General features: G+C 39.9%; 1 protein-coding gene and 1 long non-coding RNA gene across 2 annotated transcripts in view; both read right to left on the reverse strand.

The window, feature by feature from the left end:
* LOC121662649 overlaps window positions 1–18,152 on the reverse strand; it is a 787,841-nt gene that overhangs the window by 450,487 nt on the left and 319,202 nt on the right. The gene's annotated exons all lie outside the window — the stretch shown is intronic.
* TYR (tyrosinase) overlaps window positions 1–18,152 on the reverse strand; it is a 41,978-nt gene that overhangs the window by 12,978 nt on the left and 10,848 nt on the right. Inside the window, exon 3 of the mRNA XM_042024030.1 lies at window positions 10,204–10,351. Coding sequence (XP_041879964.1) covers window positions 10,204–10,351 — 148 coding nt within the window. The remainder of the gene's footprint in view (window positions 1–10,203; window positions 10,352–18,152) is intronic.

The following is an 18,152-nucleotide window of genomic DNA, read 5'->3' on the forward strand; positions in this document are numbered from 1 at the left end:
CTGTCCCCCACTGGTGAGTCACTGCTGAGGATTGCCCTGGGTTACAGTGCTTATTCTGTCAACTCCCAGCTGCTGGAGAACATCCAGGGGCTTCCATCATCAATTCCAAGCTGCAGCATGCAGCAAGCATCTTTGGACAACGTTGCCTCTTCCCCAAACCCTCGCAGTACCTGCCAGTCCCTGGGCCAGCCACCAGAGAGACCTGTTTATGCAGGCATCTGTGTGTGTGTCTGCCTGTGGGTGAGGCAGCTGCAGGTCAGGGATCATGTTACTGGGTAGGCTGGGTAAGGCCAATTACTGGGGAATCTGGACTGTGCATGTATATATCTCTATATGTATCTATATTTTCCCATAACAGGCTTTCATTGTTGTCAACCAAAGAGGTAAAGAGGATGAGGCTGTTGGTGCCATTGGATTTTTGTGTGAGTGCTGCATTTCTTGCATTGACCTGTACATCTGGTCAAGCATGTTTACATATGTGCATACATGTCTATATGAACTAGCGTATGTGGGTGAGGTTGGGAGTACATGCTCAACCTTGATACTGGCTGCACCCAAGAACATGAAGCTGTGGTAGCAATACCAGCTTGGGCTTCTAGATTTGTCAACACTTAAAAGATAGACTTGCACAAAACAGAAAAAGAAGGATGTTTAAGGCTGGTGGAGCTGTCTTCTCACATAATGCTGTGCTTCTGATTTTTTTTCTCAGAGCATATATTCCCATGTAGATCAATTATATGCCTCTGAAATATGAATATTCATTTTCAGGAAAGGTCTGGTCTACTGTATTGTTTCCCTTTACTTCATCTTCTAAACCAAAAGTGGGGATTTTTTTGTGGACTAGAGTGGAATAGGCCACCTGAAACACGGAGGGGCAACATGCAGATGACAAAAAGTCCCTTCCTTGTTCAGCAAGATTGACACTGGCTGCAGGCTGTCTCCTAAAGTACCATTCTCTGAGTGAGGTATAATAACACACACTATGCTGGCACCTTCCCACCCGCTACAAAGTACCACCAGAGCTGGGGATCCATGTGACACCTGAGGATCTTGGCGCTGCTCAGCTTCATGGATGTCACTACAAGTATTCCATCTCCTTTGTTCTCACTGTACAAACTGGATGTTTGGAAAGTGTCAGATAAAGGAAGCAAGAGGGAGGGAGTTGGCAAGGGAGCAGTCCCACACAACCAATCCCACATAAGACAAAATCAATGCCACTTTGCATATGTCCCACTTTCTTGAAAACCTCGAGTTTACTGCAGCTGCTGTGTTCATAGAATCATAGAATGTCCTGCATTGGAAGGGACCCACAAGGATCACTGAGTTCAGCTTCTGGCCCTGCACAGGACATCCCCAAGAGTCACACCATGTGCTTGGGAGAGTTGTTCAAATGCTTCTTGAACTCTGTCAGGCTGGTGCTCTGAGCACTTCCCTGGGGAGCCTGTTCAGTGCCCAACCACCCTCTGGGGGAAAGAGCCTTTCCCTAAACTAAGGCACTGTTTTCTGATCTCCTTTTCAAACCCAGACCTCCCCTGACACAGTTCCATGCCATTTATGAGATTTTTTTTTTTTAATATTCCCTCTGCCACTGTGATTTAGAACTTTTTCCCTTTATCTACAAAACACCCTCAACACGTCTGTAGGACTAAGGGAAGAGAAGGATCTTCAGACTTTCCTTCTGAAAATTTTCCTCTTTCTGTCAAACAGCTTGAGCATCCACAGCTAGCTGGAGAAGATGCAGTTGGATCTCTCATTGCTGCTTTACATGCTCATTTGGCTGCAGAGGGTTATATAGCTTCCCCTCATTGCTCCAATAATCATGAAGTCCTCCAAGTGTTTCTCTCCTAGAATTAAAAAATTCACCAGGTTCTCAAGCCTCTCTTGTGAAAAGAAGCTGCTCAAGCACCAGAGTCCTGCAGAGAATTCAGATAACTCTGATCCTGAACAGAGATCACTGCTGGTGGTGTAGGACCAAATGTGGTTCCTCTCTCAGAGGGAATTGCTGAAGTCTCGCAGTTCTATTCCCCATTTGCTAGCACAATTTCCTTTGGTTACATTGCAAACTGCTTAACCCTTCCCAAGAAAGTCATGTAGCTACCTGGGGCTTCAACTCCATTGCATATAAGTCTGGGCTTTCCTGCCACAAATCTTAACAAGCTGGGCAGTCCTGTAACCTACTTTCCCAGTAAAGAAACCTTACTGAAATATTACTGGTTTTTGCCTTCTCAGAAAACTGGGTAGGATGAAACAACAAGTGCTGAGCCCAGCTTTGGTCAGTTGCTGTTATATTACCATGTAAAGAGCTTTATTTCTACTAAAGAGGAAGATAATTGATAAGCTAAGCTTGACACTAAAGACAAGAGCTGAGTGTTGGAAAAAATGTGTAGGAATCTGTGCAGAGGAATGTCCGTATTCTCTAGCGCAGGACTAAGTAGGGCCTTAGCCTAACCCAGTTATTGGTAAAATAATCTAATTCCTGTGGGAGCTTATTCCATACCTCTGCTGGAAAGAAATGAGTTTAAATGAGGATTAGCTGTGCTGAAATTCTGTCAGATATCTGATCTAAACTCTACTGCTTTTCTTAGTCAAGTCAGCCTTTGTTTAACACCAATGAAAGTTGTAAATAACTTTTCTGAGGTACAGGAGAGAAATTCTTGGTCCTTAAATAGCTGTCATCACATGTGTGGTTTCACCCCTTGCTGTCAAACCAGAGCAATGTTTGGCTAGAAATATTTGTTTTCCATTCAGATTTTGGTCTCCAATACTGTCTAACACTGCAAACTCTGAGTCCTAAATGAGAAATAATGGGGTGTCCTGTGTGCTTTGTAAATAAGGAAATACAAAGCAACCATGTGCTGTATTGAAAACAGAAGTTAGTATTTGATGGAATGTATATCCTGTGTTAAATTTCTCAGATTCATTTTTGCCATGGTTTGTCACTAATACAAAAACATCACTTGAAGTCGGAGATAGTAAAAATGCCAGCTGCTCCAAAGTTTAATAACTACTTTCCCCTGAAGAGAAAGATAACAAGCAGATTAAAATGGACTGCTGTGGAGGTAGCTGGACTGACACTATGGAACGCACTTTTGTGCTCTGCAATTCAGCTCTTTTGAGACTTAAAGATTGTCATTATTGCGGTTCACAAGGGCATATAATACATAAATCACATCTATGGGGGTGAAGTGATAATTTCTTTTGGTGAATAAGAGGTAGCTACATGTGGGTGAGAAAAGTACCATGATGTTTTGTGATTTTTTTACAATTTGAACAATTACATCAGCTGTTATCGCAGAAGTACTTCAGGAAGGAAATGCTAGCTGTCTGCATCAGAGCTCATTTTGATCGCTGCACCACAGGGAGCTTCCTCCTCCTCCGGCATTAAGAGAATAGGTGAAGACTAACCATGCAGCTCTTGTGAAGTTTCAGGGCAGTGTAACCTTTCCTTTTAAAAACCACTAATTGTTTGCAAAATATGTGGTGTACGAAGCAACCCATTCATTAATTGAGTTGGCTGAACTAAAATCTTGCAGTAAGACTGATATGAAACCTGCACTTTAAATAGGGCTATTTGAATTGAACCTGCTATATAATTGACTTTTATGAGCAGAATGAATCATTACAAACATCTAGCCTGAATAATGACATGGCAGGTGAGATTGTCAATTGCTGTATTTCACATATGAACCAGAAGATGTCTGTTTAACCTTTCTCTGGTCATTGTCCTAAAGCAAGGTGGAGCAGCAGCACTATAGGTTATATGTATGCTTAACCAATAAAAAGAATATTTATCTCCAGAGCCTGATCCTTGTCCCTATTTCTCTTTGCCTCTGTATGTTCTATCTGTGGATATCCAGAGGACCTATTTAAGGTTATTTTAAATGCAAGTGCACCCTTGAGTGTGCTCTGTAGACTCCATCCCCCTCTGTCCACTGGAGGAGGGATGCTCTAAAGCTGTATTCCTTCACTTTTGCCTCTAGCCAAGGTATGTGTTAGACAATAGGTGATGTGACCCTCCAAGGCTGTTCCTGCATCCCTTTGGGTGCTTTGCAATTGCAACTCCTCAGGCTTACTGAAGTAGATGTTAGAGCCCAGCTCAGTATCTTGGTGTATGATTTGCCTTTCAGCCCCAGACACAGTGATATCGAAGCAGAGATACTGGGGAGCTGTTTCTCAGCAACACCCCATCCTTCCCACTTACACTCTGCTTTCCATGGATATATTTATGTGGTATTTCGCAGTAGATGTGAACTCACTCTGCCCACATACTGAGCCCACTTTGAGTGAGTCAGCTCCATCAAACAAGCTGAGTAGCTCTGGTTAACATGCTACAAAGCCTGAGAGGTTAGGAGGGAAAGGTTAGCAGCTCTGCTCTGTGCCAAGAGAGAGCTTGTGGTAAAAGAGGGAGCATGTGTCCTCCTGCACATTTGTAGACATTCCCAAGGGGAAAAAAATTTAAAATGTAGAAATTTCCATCTAAAAACTTCCATGCTCAAGTTTTCCCCTGTCTTCTGTACTTATCTGCTCTGTATCTCATACTTGTAGAAGTTTGTGTGTGCCAAAGCTTGTGACCAAAGTCATTCCTGGCCCACCCTCATCTGAAACACTCTGCTGGAGATCAGTTTTCTTCCTCTGAGGTCCCTTGTGATAGAACAGAGCTGCTTTCCATGAGCAGGAGCTGCTGTAACAAGGTGATTTTGTTAAGCATCAGGGAAAGGTGAGAGCTGGGCTACCTTGCTGCTGTGCCACAGAGCCTGCTGGGGGGATGTAGCTGTGCATGCTGATCAGAGCTCTCTTCCAAGGATATTGCTAATGGCAACCTCTTGACTTGCCTTTGTCTAATACATTTCAAGTGGCTCCAAGCCGTAGCTCATTCAGCTCCAGAAAAATATGACTTCTAGCTGCATCATAATTTTTTTGCAAATGTAACCTCAAAAAAGCAGTAGTAGCTTTGCTGTGCCCATATCAAGGAACAAAATTTATCATACACTTTGTGTTTGTAATGTGATTTTTCCATTTTTATGCTGCTTTATTATTAGCTGATATATCATTGTATTACAATTTCCATATCAGCTGCACCTCAGTCAAATATTTTGGTGTCTCTAAGTTTTTGTATACCAAAGGGAGAAAATAATTCTTTGGCCTCATGCTTTATCTGTGTTTTCTCACACTGGAGACAGTTCAGGGTAAAGAATGAATCTTATTTCATGTGTTAAACAAGTCTGGAAACATAGCGTTGTCTTACAAGAATTTCTGATGATTCTTTTTGAATGTCTTTTCTCCAAATATTCCAAATCCTTGAAGCAAATAGTGTTTAACTTCTAAAATAATTTCTAGTTTCCTGTCAACATTTCAAAACAAGAGAACAACTTAGTTTTTTCTTGTGCCATTTTTTGGTTTAAAAACGCTGAGGTGACATTCAAGAGAAAATGAAAGTGTTCTGTTTCAAAAACAGAGTAAAAATAAGAAGCTTTTATTTTGACATCTCCTGGGAGTGCAAATCAAATTTTCTCTTGTTAAAGCATTTTTCAACAAAATCACTTTTTCCACTTTTGACATGGTGCTAACTTTATTTTTTAAGTGGAAGAAGGTGCTGGTGCATTGAATCCACAGGGATTGAAAGTGTCTATAAAGTTGGCCGAAGGAATGGTGCACTGCTGATCAGAGCAGGGATGTCCAGCTGTGTCCTGTCTTTACCATTTCATGCAACAGTAAATGAAGCAATTGTTATCTCCTGTTTCTTTGATACCTGAGAGCCACAGTCAGAGGCTAAGGATATGGCAGGTGCTGCACAGACCGGTGCAATGAGATAGTCCCTTAATGACAGAGTTTATAATATGCACACAGGACAAGGCACAACAGAGAGATGCAAACAGATCGGAGGAGGGCCAGGCACCCATGCACTGGGACTGCAATAATCCACTCACTAAGGAGAAGTAGGGAGGGACTTGTCTGAATGCTAAAAAGGTGTACAGTAGATATTGGTATAATGAACGTTTTGGAGGGGTACATGAGTTCCTAAACAATGAAGAAGAAATGATTTGGGGTTGAGCAGTGAAGGCCCTTCACAATAGAAACCAGTTAATCTGATGGGAAGAGAACACAGAGGCAGTAGAAGGGTATTAACAGAGAAGAACCCTTGGAGTTAAGAAGAGCATTGAGTTAATGTGATGATGGTTGCAGCAGTATTCTGAGCTGTGCAGTTGTTCATGATAGCTGGAGAAAACAGGTCTTGTAATGATGGCATCATTAGAACTGGCAATATGGATCTAGCTCTAGTGTAATATGTAAATAGTCTAACAAGTACTAGACTTTAGAGAGGCAAGAGACTGATATCCTACACATCTGTTGTTGTCTTCAGAAAATTAGTTCTAAATTGCTTGTTCTAAAACCAGGGCCTTTGGAAGTCATCCACATTATTGTAATAAACCCTGCCCACTGCTGCAGAACTTAGGAACGAGATGAGGACTGAGGCCTCATTGCATTAGCTGCTGCATGGGTATAAAGTTGTCAGGAGATCTTTAATGACAACTTCTATTCCCTGTTGCTATTTAGCTTTTCTTAGGGAAATTGTTCGGTTGGGGTGTGGAAATCCAGAAGTATAGAGGTATGAAGTAAATGAGAAGAAAGCCAAAATATTCAAAGGACAGAAGTGCAGGGAGAACAGATGAAGATACTACATGGCTGTAGAGATGAAAGGTCTAAAAGATCCAGCAGAGAGGAAAGAATTCCTTCTCAGAGCACAGAAAACACCCTAGTGAGCTCAAGTAGGACTGTGGGCTCGTGCTTTCATGGCCTGTGCAGCTGCTCCTTACAGCTTGAGTGGGTTGACTCCTCCCTTGTTATTCCCTTGTGCTGACTGCAGAGCATATCTGAATAGTAAAGAGATTTGCAATTAAGAGAAATGCTTCAGAGAGCTAAAAAAGCTCTTGTTTTTGCTGAATGTATATTTTGTTGCATCTTTTTTCTTTTTATTTTTTTAAGGCACTAGATTAACAATTAGTAATTTTCAGGGCCGTCACCTGCTTTTGCCAAGCACTGAGATTTGATTCCTACATCTTCTAGCAAACAAGAAGGCAAGGAACCTGATTAATCATTGCTAAGAAAGCTGTTGCCTGGGTACCTTCATACATGTGCACTACTGAGAGGGAATGACCTGAAAAAAAGGGAAATGTTTATAAGCCAATGCTTTTTTTTTCACCTGAGCGATCTCAGCTGCACCTCTGCTTCATCTATTCTTCCCTCCTTTCGTGCATCAGGCCTGAGCAGGGAAGGCTGAGGGACAGCAGATGGTAGGCTGACTGTTGCTCAGTTTAGAAAGCAGCTCCTAACATTTGGCTCACACCTGTCAGCAGACTCCGTATACACTTGTTTATCCTCCTCTGTACCATATGTTTCCATGCAAAATCAGTTCCAATGATCTATTGCCTTATTTCTATCACTCCTATTATGGTTGTAACTGAGCATTTCACAGTCATTAATGCATTTACCCTGACAGCATCCCTGTTGCGTAGGCATCTAATATCACCCACTGTACAGATGGGTTAGCTCGAGCTCAGATCCACAGCTCCTCAAAGGTCTCATTGAATCAATGGGAAGGAAACACATCTCCAGGGGATGAAAATTTGGGAGAGCAAGCTGCATGCTGAGTTTCACCCAAGGAATTTGCAGTGGAGTGAGGAAATTCCTCTGTGGGATTCTACTTGGATGCTCAGAGTGCTGGACCATTCCTGATTTCCTGACACAGAGCTGCTCCCTGCCTTTCCAAACCCAGCAGAACTGTGGTTGTTGTCATCATCAGAAGATACAATTAAAAAGTTAGTTAAAAGCCCATTGGCCCAATGTAGTGATAACAGTCAGCTCAAAAGTATTCCGCCCAAATGAGAAAAGTTGATAAGGACCAAAAAATGTGCTTCTGCTGGTCTGAAGACTGTCTCCCACTTCCTCTATTCTTTGAATTCTTGCTTGCCTCTCAGAAAAGAACTTCTTTGTAGCTCTTCAGGTATAAAGTCTATGTAGGAGAGGAACAGGGTTTTCTAAAATGTACTGTATGTACCTATCCGTCACCTACTTATTAATTATAACTAAAAGCATGATTAATCTGCCACAGATAGGGCTGCTAAGTAACCCGAATCATGCTAATGCATTTCTGTCACCTGCACAAAAGGCAGCATTTTTCTCAGATTTCACATCTGTGTGTACTAAGGCCCATATCCACAGCAGCTGCAGAGCACTGGTGATGTCTTTCTGCCACAGATGGGATGAGGTTGCCTCATGCATATCTGTATCACTCCCACAGAGCCTGTGCAGTGGTTTATTTCCTCAACACTAGTACAATTTAGTGAGATTATCTTTTGCAAATAATTTTGCCTTTTAAAATTGATAAAAACTACAGTTATGAGAATTATTACCAGGAACTCATAATGACTATGACTGAAATTCCTCTGTGGGAAGGGTCAGCATGAAGGCCAAGGTGCTACTTGTAGGAGGTAAGAGGTGCATAGGTCTCCTGAGAGTGTCAATGTCTGAGGAAAACAATTCTTTTGATAAGGCACATCATAATTTTTTCTCTTCTGTGTTCCTTTTCTCTGAATATTCAATTGACCCATTTTTTTAATAGCCTAGATGTTAGAAAGTTAATTTCCAGGCACCAACTCGAGATTAGTAACCACACTTGAAACCCTCATACATCCATCCTGTGAAGCAGTCAATGCATGGATATGCTAAATCACAGCTAAGCTACACAGTGTAACTTTTAACATGTCCTCAGGAAAAGCTTTTCACATAAAAGAGTTTCAAAACTGACACCTCCAGAAGACTAATTATACCCTACAATATGAGGAGCAGAAGACAGTTCACCCGTTGAAGGAACCATTCCACTGATGCCTGGGTGACCTGCTAAAACTTGATGCCCTATTTCTGGGTGGATCAAGTATGAGGAATACAATCATTAGGCTCATTAAATATATAGTATATTTATGCTATATTTATATAAATATATATAAATATATTTTATTAGATAGAAATTATATTATTTTTTCACCCCTCTTATATTTTAAATATATATGAGGAGAAAAAGCCCAACTTCAACTTTGTCTTTTTACACCTACTAGTTTTTGGTTAAATAAGATAAAATTTTATATAAGAGTTTTGGTGTGAACTGCCTGAGACTGCAAGATGGTGCTTGCAAGCTGTAATCTGCACCCCTCCTGTGCTGTATGCCTCAGTGGCCCAAATGAAGAAACCATTTTGGTCTTCATCTCAATAGGCACCTTTCTGCATGCAGGCAGACTCTCAGTCAGTAGGTTTCTGAGCATGCAGATTTATGGAAGTTTGCATAGGGAATGGGTTTTTTGTCCTAAGCTATGCAGTAGTCAAGTAACACTCCGTGGAAAAAAAGTAGAAGATGGATAAGAAAATATAAACTGCTCCAGAAAGAGTGTTCATGTGGCTTTTACAGTTCTTTCCTTAGATTTTTTTTTAATCGCTTTTTAGTCATCACAGTTTGGTGTCAATGCAGTCCAGAGTAAGTTGGTTGTAGCCATTCACATGTACTATAGTGACACAGAGATTAAATCTTGGAATGCTGCCCTTAATGTAGCAATTTCACCAGTTTCTTGCAAAACTGCTCTCCTACCCTTTCTTATTAATAAACATGATATTCTTCTGTATGCTCTCCTTTCATTCTGCACAGCTGTACTCTTCTCTTTCATCAAGAAACAGTCACAATTTTGTTTGTCACACTTAAATACAGATTTTTTCTTCTTTATTTATGAATAGCAGGCTTGGATTTTCTTTATGGAATAGAAATTAAAAGAGCCCTGGCATTTAGAATGTAAAGGAATTGCTCCAAATGATTATAGTTGTGTTAAAATGAGTCACACACTTTTGATCCAAACTTCCTGACATACACATTCATATATATTAATCATTATGACATCATTGAAGAACTATTTTTACCTTTTTTATAAAAGCTGAGTGCATTTGTCAACTCATCAAATTATATTTAATCCAGTGAACATAGAGATTGGTTAGGAGATGCTTTCAAATTACAGCAGAGCTCATTTCTACATGTCTGAAAATGTTGTGCATGTAAAGACATGTAACATATTTGCTCTCTTTGAAACACAGGTGAAAAGCCCACTGTAAAAAAAAAAAAAAAACACATAATGAATTAGCTTTCCTAAGGAAAATTAAACTTACCTGTCAACAAATGCGTGGTGTAGTACAAAGATAGGATCATTTGCAGAGCCTTGTACTTGGGACATGGAGCCATTCATGTAGATGTGAAGTGCATTATGCAAACTGCTTTGGGATGGGTTTGATATCGCAGTCTGTGGATCAGCAAAGCCTGTAGACTCAAGAGAAAATCATACGCTGATATGACAATGTGTATAATTCTTTTTCCAGCAACAGTGAAGATCAAAGTACTTCCTTTCCCTTCATTTACATTCAGCTTTTTAGACAAGAGTTTAGGAAAACTTGTAAAGGAGTGCTAATATATTTCAAAGGCATAGCAAAGATGAAATTAGAATAAGCTAAATTAAAACTCCTGCCATGTAGCTAATGCAGCATGTCAGCAAATGTACTGCTTAATTGCTTTATATTTTTAAAATTTCTTTGTCCTTTTTGTCTGGCTGGTAAAACGCAAGATAATCCCTAGAGACATTTACATGTGAACATTTATTTATGTTGAGAAAACTTATTCACTTTATTTTTAATCCCTATACTTACAGGTTCCTATTTTATCTCATCATACACTCAGTCATTTATTAATGTTTTTCTCTATAGAACACATTCTTTTATTGATAGGAGCCAACACAATACAAGCTATAATCTCTACAGAAGGATTTGGTGAGTAATCAATAATCTTTTACAGTCAGACTTGCAGGATGGAAGTGTGTGGGCTGCTGTTATTTTGGAGGACACTTCAAAGATGGGTTTTAGGAAGAGCTTACACAGACCAGCTCCCAGACAGGAAATACTGGAAGATGAGCTTCTGTGTTAGTTTTTATCTTGGTAGCCTGTCTATAGTTAGCTCTGATGTTATAGCCCTACTCAGCATCCCATCAGCTGTGCTTCCAACCTACTTGTAAGGACTCCTAGTAAAAGCCAACTCAACCATCTGATCCTTCTCTGGGATTTTCCCAGAGAATAGAAGGAGAAACCTATGTTGTCCTCCCAGTTCTATTCTGAACCTGATGCTAGCTCTGATATTTAACCCATGCCACAAAACTTCTCTGATCTGTCTCTTTTATTTTGTTCCTGAAGATGTCTTCTTCTCACAATTTCTGTTAGCTGTAGGATGAGGAAGCATAGTGGAGGCACATTAAAACATCGTCACAATGTAATTATCGAATAAAATGGGCTGTGAACAATATGGTCATTGGGTTAATCCTCAGAGTTTTCCCAATATTGTTGTAGTTTATCAGACCTGCAAGGTAGAGAAAATTAAGACATTAGCTTTTGTCTATGGGAAATTCCTAACGGACTTTGAACACTTTATTTACCTATTTGGACCAAGAACCAGCATTTGAATGAGAATCAGCAATATACTTTTGAAGTGTATCTCCTAATAGTCCTTCTATTTGTCACTGTGACTCACACCACAGGGCAATTTCTGACTTTGCAAGATGGATTCCTTTTGTAGAAAATCTAAAATGTGCCAACTATCAGAGGGTGTTCAGTTCAGGGAACTGAGCTACAGACAATCTGAAAAAAAACCTTCCCTGTCAAAACCCTAATGTGTAACATGGAATTCAAGTCCACAGTACCAGCTCTTTTGCTCTGGATTTTCTCCTCTCTGAGTCACACATGAGTTGGATCGTCCTCTGAACTTGGAAATCTGAGTTTTAGACCCAACAGGGACTCTGATCTTCTGTGTGAAATGATTGCATTGCTTTGCTACTCTAAATTCCCTCACTGGGCTTTGTCTTGTCAGTCAACCTCTTCAAAAAAAGGGAGAACATCTGGCATGAGCCCACTGGTATTTATGATAAGAATCAGATCATAACTGTAGCACATAGAAACCAAAATACCATGATAACTGTCCATCTTTCTGAGTCTAATAGTATGACAAAGCTTTTGAGAAATTCAGGGGAAATCAGAGTTGAAAACATAATTAGGACATCTGGAGAAGGTAGAGTTGGCTTACTAAGAAAATTGTAAGTCTTTAAGGTAAAGTTAATCTGGCTTTAGGGAACAAAGAGGAACACATTAACACCTAGAGATTTTAAGTACATCAGATGTGAACCAGGATTCTGGAAGAGTCTGCTTGGTGATATAAACAGCAAAGGATAGAAGTTCTCAAAGGGAAAATCGGGCCCACAGAAATCTGCATGATGGTGAATGCTATGTTTCCTAGCTATCAAATTGAGTAGAAAAGCAGAGTAAAATATTACTTATAAGGAATGATGTACATTGTCCAGAATTCACAGAAAGCAATGGCAACAATTTTGTCTTTCTTGCTGCTGGCCACAGCATGTGGTTATTTGGATCAGTCAGTTTAGCAATACTACAACATTTCCGTGAATATTAACTGGATATCACATATATGTGTATCATTCTGAAGCAATTCTTCCACATATATTCCACTGCATTGTAAGTATGTTTAAGGGAAGAGAAACTTTTGCAGGGTCTGGGTAGACAGATAGGTGTTTGATATCAGACTTCAGGTGCTTCTTACATTTTTTAATGCATTGCAAACAGTTGACCTAATCATTCATAAAAATACACAGAATACACATTTTGGCTCTGGACAGCTTTTCATGGAACATCTGCACATGAGCAATTTATCTTAATCATCAAAATCTCTGTACTGGAACAACTTTAGCAACCCCACCCTCTGGCTCAGATAATTGGGGTGCATCCAGTCAATGTCAAACGTGATGTCATGTTTAACCCTGCACATGAGAAGTTCTAATACCTGATCGCTTGTTATGAAAACTCCATATAAATTTTTAAGTTAGCAGGAATAAAGTCACAATGTGATGTCACTGTATCTTATTAGCTTGGGTCTTATTCTTTTGTCTCAGACTTTTAAAAAGACTTCAGTACAATCAGCTATGCAGGATGACACACTAGAGTGGAGTCACCCAAAAAGGATATGTGAAAACTTCACCCTTTTTTTGGAGTACAGGAAACTTTGTTGAGGTAGCTGCAGTAAAATCACCTCTAAAGCAGATGTGAGACTAAAGATAAAAGTGAGCTGAAATAAGAGTTCTCTGTCTCTACACGGGGGAACTCTTCTTCTTCCAGCTGCCTTGCCCCATGCTGTGCCTTCCTCTCCTCTGCACTACCTTTAGCTCATCAGTCCTTCTGTGAACTGATTTCACTCACTGTTCTGGCAGTAAAGTTCCTCCTAATGTCCAGCCTAAACCTCTCCTGGTACAGCTTGCAGCTATGTCCCCTCATCCTGCTGCTAGTTGCTAGGGGGAAGAGACCAACCCCACCTGGATACAGTCTCATTTCAGATAGTGATTGAGTCTCCCATGAGCCTCCTTTTCCTCAGGCTAAACAAACCCAACTGCCTCAGCTGCTCCTCCTAAGACTTGTGTTCCAGACCCTTCACTGTCTCTGTTGCCCCTCTCTGGACTGGAAGAAGGCTCTGCAGAGAGATCTGGACAGGCCAGATTGATGGTCTGAGGAAAATTGTATGAGGTTCAACCCGGTGAAGTGGTGGTTCACAACATGAGTGCTACAGGTTTGGGGGAGTGGCTGGAAAGCTGCCTAATAGAAAAAGATCTGTTGCTCCACAGCAGCTGAACATGATCCAGCGTGTGCCCAGGGGGCCAAGAAGGCCAATGGCATCCTGGCCTGTATCAGCAATAGTGTGGCCAGCAGGACCAGGGCAGTGACTGTCCCCCTGTACTCAGCACTGGTGGGGCTGCACCTCAAATCCTGTGTTCAGTTTTGGACCCCTCTCTGCAGAGAGATCTGGGGAAGGGTCTGGAGCACAAGTCTGGTGAGGAGTGGCTGAGGGAGCTGGGGTTATTTAGTCTGGAGAAAAGGAGTCTTAGGGGGGATCTTCTCACTCTACAGCTGCCTGAAATGAGGCTGCAGCAAGATGGGGGGCAGGCTCTTCTCACAGGAAACAAGCAACGGAAGAGGAAATTACCTTAAGTTGCCACAGGGGAAGTTTAGAGGAGATTTAAGGAAAAATTTCTTCATGAAAATGGTAGTTGGGCATTGGAACGGGCTCTCCAGGTAAGTGGTAGAGACACCATCCCTGGAAGTGTTTACAAAACATGTGGATATGGCACCTGGAAATATGATCTAATTGTGAAAATGGCAGGTTAGTATTTGGACTTGGAGACCTTAGAGGTCTTTTCTAATCTTAATGATTTTATGATTATATGGTTTAGTGATGGACATGATGGTGTTGGGTTTATGGTTGGACTCAATGATCTTAAAGGTCTTTTCCAGTCTAAATGATTCTATGATTCTCTATTTGAGCCCAACTTAGTCCCATTCTCCTGGGGTATAATTTTTTTCTTTAATAAAGTTTTCACATTTTAGAGAAGTTCAGGTCAGATAGATGCATCTACTTTAAAACAGGAGGAATATAAGAATTTTAAGGCCATATTCTTAAAGCTCTTTGAAGTTAAGGATGTTCTTCTAGCTTATATTTGTGGAGTATTTATGCCATTGGCAAATTCGTACGAAATTTTTCAGGGTTAAATCTTATATCCTTTCTCAGACAGTGTTATTACTGTAATCCCTCTAGAGTGAAGTAGCTGCAAAATCCATAGAATTTGACCTATGTGACTAGAGTAAATGAAAGTTTGTGATTATCTAATTTAGACCATGTCATCATCTACTTTTTTTTTCTTAAAATTTCTCTTGTAGAGTTTCAAAGTGATCTGCCCTGAATAGTCCTTCTAGTTCTCTAGAAATGGCTCTTTGCAATTTGACAACATTTTCTCAGTGTACAGCATAAATTTATCTAGAGGTGGAGGTTCAAGCTGGATGAGGAATGTTGGCTGTAGGCTGAAACTTTTTCAATTAGAAGTTTTCTGTTGGCTAACTTCATTTTTAGAGATCATTTTTTCTATAGATTTATGGATTGCTGTGAAAACATTGAGAAAAGTTTTCCAGATGAAAATTTCTCATTTCAGGAAAAAAAAGAAAATGTCCTATTTAAATGAAATTACATTTTGAAATGTTTGATATTTAATTCCATTATTTCATGACAGAATAGCAGTAACAATACATAATTGTGACAGACAATGGAATGCTATGACATGGCTTGGCTTGATACCATTTTTCATGAGTTAATTCATGAATAATGAAAGTAATACAGGGTTTTAGAATTTTTTGAATGTTCTTCTGTCACTTTGTGCAAAACTTAAAAGGACCCGATTTTCATTTGAAGTTGCTGTGAATAAAGTAATTTCAACTGTGGAATCTGCTCATAAAGAAAAAAGAAAGTCTAAATTTTTCATCCATCTCTTATTGTTAGGAAGTAGCATTCAAGGTATTACACACCAAAACTGGACTGAACAAAGAAGTTAAACTACTTAATTTGAAGTCAGCTAATCCATTTCTGATCTTTCCTGATGCTTTTAAACTAGGTTGATTTTCTGTTCTCTTCAATCCATGAAGCTTCCAATGAAGTCAACAGTGTTCCTCGGTTAGGACCACGAATCAACAAATCCTATTTAAAATAATTGCTCCCAGGGGCAAAGTGTAAACTGCTTTTAACCTGTTGTTTTTCATTCATAGCAGAAGCTTGTCTGTCACAGAGAGGGCAACTCGTGCTCAGCCCCTTGGGGAGGTTTTATTGAACAATATTGACCTTTGCTGTTTATGGCTGTTGTGACATAAATTCTTCAGTGACATAATTCCTGTCTCTGCAGCAGCCCTTTTATGTTAATCAAACAGAAATTTCAGCCTGCCTTGTTGTCATCTTCTCATAGAGATGATGATATTTGCCCCTTTGAAGGATAAAAGTTTTAGCCTTTGTTCCAGTGCACTGAAGAATGAAAAAGCATAAAGTTTTGCCCACAAGGGGATCTTCTATGTGATCACAGGTATTTTCCATTATAGAACTGAAACTGAGGCATAAATCTCACAGTGGTGTAAATCAGGAACTGCTCAGTTACAGTCCCTGGCTTAGTTCTGATCACCTTTCGTAAACCTAGAGTAACTCCAATAAGGTCAATGCACTTACTTTGGATTTCCTTGGGATCTAAAAGGAATTAGAAATTTATCTTAGGTGTATTGGCACAAAATTGTGCAAATAAGCAAAGCAGGATTGAGCAATGTTTTGCTTAGAAAAAGAACAAAATGTTGGGAACTACAAAGTGTTAACAGATTTGTAAGAACACAGTCAAGAAGAAGTAGGCAGGCACAGACAAAGTAAATGCAAGTCGTCAATTTAAGCTTGGCATTTTTACACAAAAAACTAAACTAGCCACTTTTAAGAAAGGAGTTAATACACTATAAGGTTTTTTTTTTTTTCAGTAAAATTTCTTTTAAAACTTTCCACCATCTTTTTCAACATTAGCCATGAATTCTTCATTTCACATTGCAGTTCAGTATCTTGTTAACTAAATAAGTTGGTTGGCAGAAATGTTTGTGGTTCTGTGGTATAAAGTTGTGTTGAAATGATTCAAGTTAAAAAACAAAATAAAATGCTACCACAGACCATGCTTTTGCTTTTGTTTCCAAGACCAGTAGCATGATGGTAGACCCTCAGTAATTCATGACTTGTTTACTTCAATTCCTTTTTCTCTACTACTTCCACTTCACCCTTTGCATCCATTCACACACTTTATGGAGTAAAATGTAGGCAAAGCTCTACTCAGTTATATCACCTTTTTCTTTTCAATACTTCATGTAGTTTCTGTTTTCAAGGACAGAAATGTTCAGAGATGCAGACACTTATTGTCTGGATTCTTTCTAGTCTGCAAGAGACAAATTCTGAATTTCTGATGATTTTTACAAAGAAACTGGTCCACTTTTCCCAAGGAAGCTTTATGGCGTTCTACACTGCATTAAGACTAATACTGAACATATTAAAACTTTACTATCTTAGAATCATAGAATGGTTAAGGTTGGAAGTGACCTCAAGGCTCATCTTGTTCCAACCCCCTTGCCATGGGAAGGGATGCCACTCACTAGATCAAGTTGCTCAGGACCCAAACCAACCTGGTCTTGAACACTTTCAGGGTTGGGGCAGCCACAGCTTCTCCAGGCAACCTGTGCCAGTTCCTCACCATCCTCTGTGTAAAGAATTTCTTCCTAATATCTGATCTAAACCTTCACTCTTTGAGTTTAAAACCACTGGCCCTCGTCTTCTCACCATCTGCCCATATAAAAAAAATATCTCTCCCTTCTTTTTATAAGCCCTCTTAACATACTTGGAGGCCCCATTAAAGTTCCCCCAAAGCCGTCTCTTCTGCAGGCTGAACAACCCTAGCTCTCTCAGCCTGTCTTCATAAAAGAGTTGCTCCATCCCTCTGATCATCTTTATGACTCCTCTCTTATCCTCACTCGTACTCCTATCTTGTGTTGTTGTGCCCTTACACAGTTCCTTGCAAACCAAAAGATCATGGACATGAAAAGTAGATCACATTTGATTCAGCTGATATATGATATTGTAGGAATATATTTATTGATAAATGTACAATATGTTATCCTTGCTCATTAGCAATTTTGCAAGATTCAAAAGAGTTTAGTAGACAGATATTAAGAATTTCTTTTAGTAAAGAACTTATGTTTACTAGCCAATTAGGAAAATTCAAAACAGGTTAAATAGCTAGATACTTAAGATAAAACATCGAAATTCTTTTGGAAATTATACTAAGTGCCATTTTTGAGGGATAGCTCAATCCATGTTCCTTGGACTTTGGGAAAAAGTCTGCTGTGGAGTTCACAGTGGAATGATGTAGACATAACATGCCAGCTGGCAGCATTGTCTTTCACCCTTGTTATCCAGCCTGGTCCCTGGAAGACAGTGAATTCCAGGGCCAACATGTCCCCCCCCATGGCTACATGGTTACGTATGGTTGTGCACAAGCAGATTATTGGATGTTCAGCTTTTCTGCTGTGCTGTATTTACTTTGCAGTGCCTGGTGCTGACTGAAGCAGGAGACAGTATCTCCTAACAGACGGACTTAGGGTCTGATCTTGTCTAGAGTTTCTAGTTT

Source organism: Corvus kubaryi, unplaced genomic scaffold (assembly GCF_017639235.1).
Source record: "Corvus kubaryi isolate FWS band 111438036 unplaced genomic scaffold, C.kubaryi_AGA036_p1.0 37260, whole genome shotgun sequence".
Taxonomy (NCBI): Eukaryota; Metazoa; Chordata; class Aves; order Passeriformes; family Corvidae; genus Corvus; species Corvus kubaryi.